This window comes from Penaeus chinensis, chromosome 16, assembly GCF_019202785.1.
Source record: "Penaeus chinensis breed Huanghai No. 1 chromosome 16, ASM1920278v2, whole genome shotgun sequence".
Classification (NCBI taxonomy): Eukaryota; Metazoa; Arthropoda; class Malacostraca; order Decapoda; family Penaeidae; genus Penaeus; species Penaeus chinensis.
Window position 1 is genome coordinate 19792490 of NC_061834.1, and position 2500 is coordinate 19794989.

At 39.5% G+C, this 2500-nt stretch overlaps 1 protein-coding gene across 7 annotated transcripts in view; it reads right to left on the reverse strand.

The window, feature by feature from the left end:
• Positions 1 to 2500, reverse strand: part of LOC125033350 (protein unc-13 homolog A-like) — a 422716-nt gene that overhangs the window by 12580 nt on the left and 407636 nt on the right. For 6 of the 7 annotated variants that reach the window (XM_047624775.1, XM_047624769.1, XM_047624772.1 and 3 more), the window contains 4 exons: positions 2417 to 2500; positions 2138 to 2304; positions 1601 to 1877; positions 1095 to 1226 (listed from right to left, as the gene is read on the reverse strand). The exon at positions 2417 to 2500 is cut by the window's right edge and continues 138 nt beyond it. In XM_047624775.1, coding sequence (XP_047480731.1) covers positions 1095 to 1226; positions 1601 to 1877; positions 2138 to 2304; positions 2417 to 2500 — 660 coding nt within the window. The remainder of the gene's footprint in view (positions 1 to 1094; positions 1227 to 1600; positions 1878 to 2137; positions 2305 to 2416) is intronic. The other variant, XM_047624773.1, reaches the window with a different exon arrangement.

The following is a 2500-nucleotide window of genomic DNA, read 5'->3' on the forward strand; positions in this document are numbered from 1 at the left end:
AAACTCATTAGCTCATTCTCTGTTATCTCTGAGGCTACTCTATCATCCATGAGCATGTGAAACAACACTACAGTGGATAAAAAAGTACTTTTCAAAAGCAACATGATTTTCGTTCATAAGATCTAGTTAAGAAAATTATTGTATCTATTACTTATGCTTGATTAATTTTTGAATATTCAAATTTCGAACGTGAACTGTCCCATAAGCATTCCAGAAGTTTGTTTATATTAAAACGAAAATACAATAAAATAAATGGAATATGAAAGAGATGCAGCCAAAGTTGGCATTTGGTAAAACATTTAATTAAACGTAGACCCAAAAAATATATATACATTATGGAGCTGTGCGTGAAATTCCGTTCTGCAGCGACAGCCAGCAGTTATTACAGTATTTAAGGTTTTATGGTAACAATTTGTTCTATTTAAAAAGAACAAACACAGTGTTTCATAGTGTGAAGTTCTAACATGCTGAATAGCATTCTCATTCGTTGCATGCTTACAGGTGTTGTGCTGCTGATATGCAAATGAATATGGACTAAACTGTAAACTTTGTTGATGTTTAAAGCTGATGTGCATAGGTGTACTCAAAGTTGAAAGCAACAATGCTTTACAAACAGAATAGGTTTGTACTCTACAAACCTCCATGATATAATATTACATAATTTGAAACAGACAATTAATCTCACAGAAACCTTCTATATACTTTAAGCAAAATAAACCATGTCATTGCATTTACTTGCAGCAAATGGTCATGCAAATCTTAAAACATGTCCTAAAAAATCAACCACCTTAAAAGATGCATGCCAACAGTGATCTTATGAACTCAAACTGTTAAAAAGAACAAGTACACAATGTAAAATACAAAAACACAGAATACACTACTTTCTACAAAGTAAGCATAACCGATGAAATATGTATATCATCGGAAACATATATAAGTACAACCAACATTGCTATTGTGTTTCTGTGCAACATGTCTACATACGGGAAAATAAACAGTCCAACGTGTAAAGAAAAAACAGAGAACAAAGGTACATCAAAACAAAAGTCTATCTCATAGCCGTAAACATCTTTCAAGACGCTGGATTTCCTGACCATGATGTTGGAGACAGCATTCTTCACGTCTTTGCCGCCCGCGAGTTGGTTCTTGAACAATCTTGACATGTCTTCGATCTTGGCGTTCGCTGCCAAGTTCTTAGCGTTGTCTGTCAGGTTCTTAAGCATCATCTGGAGTAGCAGCGTGCGTAGAAGAATATAGTTTGTTTTTTTAGGGGGAAAAGAATGTCTTGTTTTCGATTTGGTTCGTAGAGTGGTAGCTTTTACACACAAACATTTATCTATTACTTACCATGTTTGATTTCTTATACTAAGTGTGTACAGAGTTCTGTTTGATGTAAACAGGATGTGTATAATGTAATCTAATTAATTTATCGGGATCGGGTAACGCTTACAGCTATCTTTAAATAAGTAAAATCAAATTCCCAGGGAATACTTGAGTAAAGTTTTTGATTTGAAAAAGAATGGTAAATCACCTGAGAACAAATAAAATGGAAGAGGAAATCATGAAATATCCATTATGATTTACGATACAAAATGCTTACAGCCTTGTCAGTCATCGGCGGCAGGACGACGGTCTTCTCCATGGTAGTCATGACGATCTTCCACAGCTCCTTGAGGAGTCGCTTGAGCACCGTCTTTTCACAAGACTGCGCGTATAGAGACAGCGAGTCCTCCAGGAGATCCATGAGGGGCACCAGTACGTCGTCAGCCTCCACGATGACGGCGTTGCGCTGCGACGGCTGCACCTGCCCCGTGCCCTTCACCGCCGCCAGCTTGTCTCCCATCTCCTTCACCTTGACGGCGATGCGGACCTCCAGGCTGCGTCGGGGAGGGATGGGGTCAAGCTCTCGGTTTGGTTGGTTACATTTTTATAAATGGTATTGACTTGAAACATATACTGAATGCACATTTTCCTTTTTGTATGGCTGTATCTAACACCGCTATTATGAGTAGTCTAATTTTAATCACACAATGATGGCATTTTATACCAAAGCTGCCTCGCCGCAAACTAAACCAATAGACTTTCCATTAGACATTCCTTCTAAGAAAAAAAAAAATTCCCTTTCTCAAGAACCGACCTCTTGGCGAACTTGTGCGCAAGCTCGTCGAGCACAGTATTGAGGGACGCCTGAAGCTCGTTGAGGATAGTGGCGACGTCCTCCTCCAGCTTCTCTCCGCCCATCTTCTCGTACATCTTCTCCAACTGTACTCTCAGCTGCTGGATGTTGTTCATCAAGATACACGCCTGAAAAGACACACGTTGAACGAGTCAAGTCACAGTTTATGTAGTCGCTGTTACGCTATAATCATTCGCAGAGGAAACAGGAAACAAGAACCGAGAAAATCCTTGAGCTTACCTTCTTCTCATCTGTGACGTAGTTGGGGAACTCCTTCTTGGTGATGTCGGCGTAAGCCAGGAGGACCTTGACGATCGTCTTGGC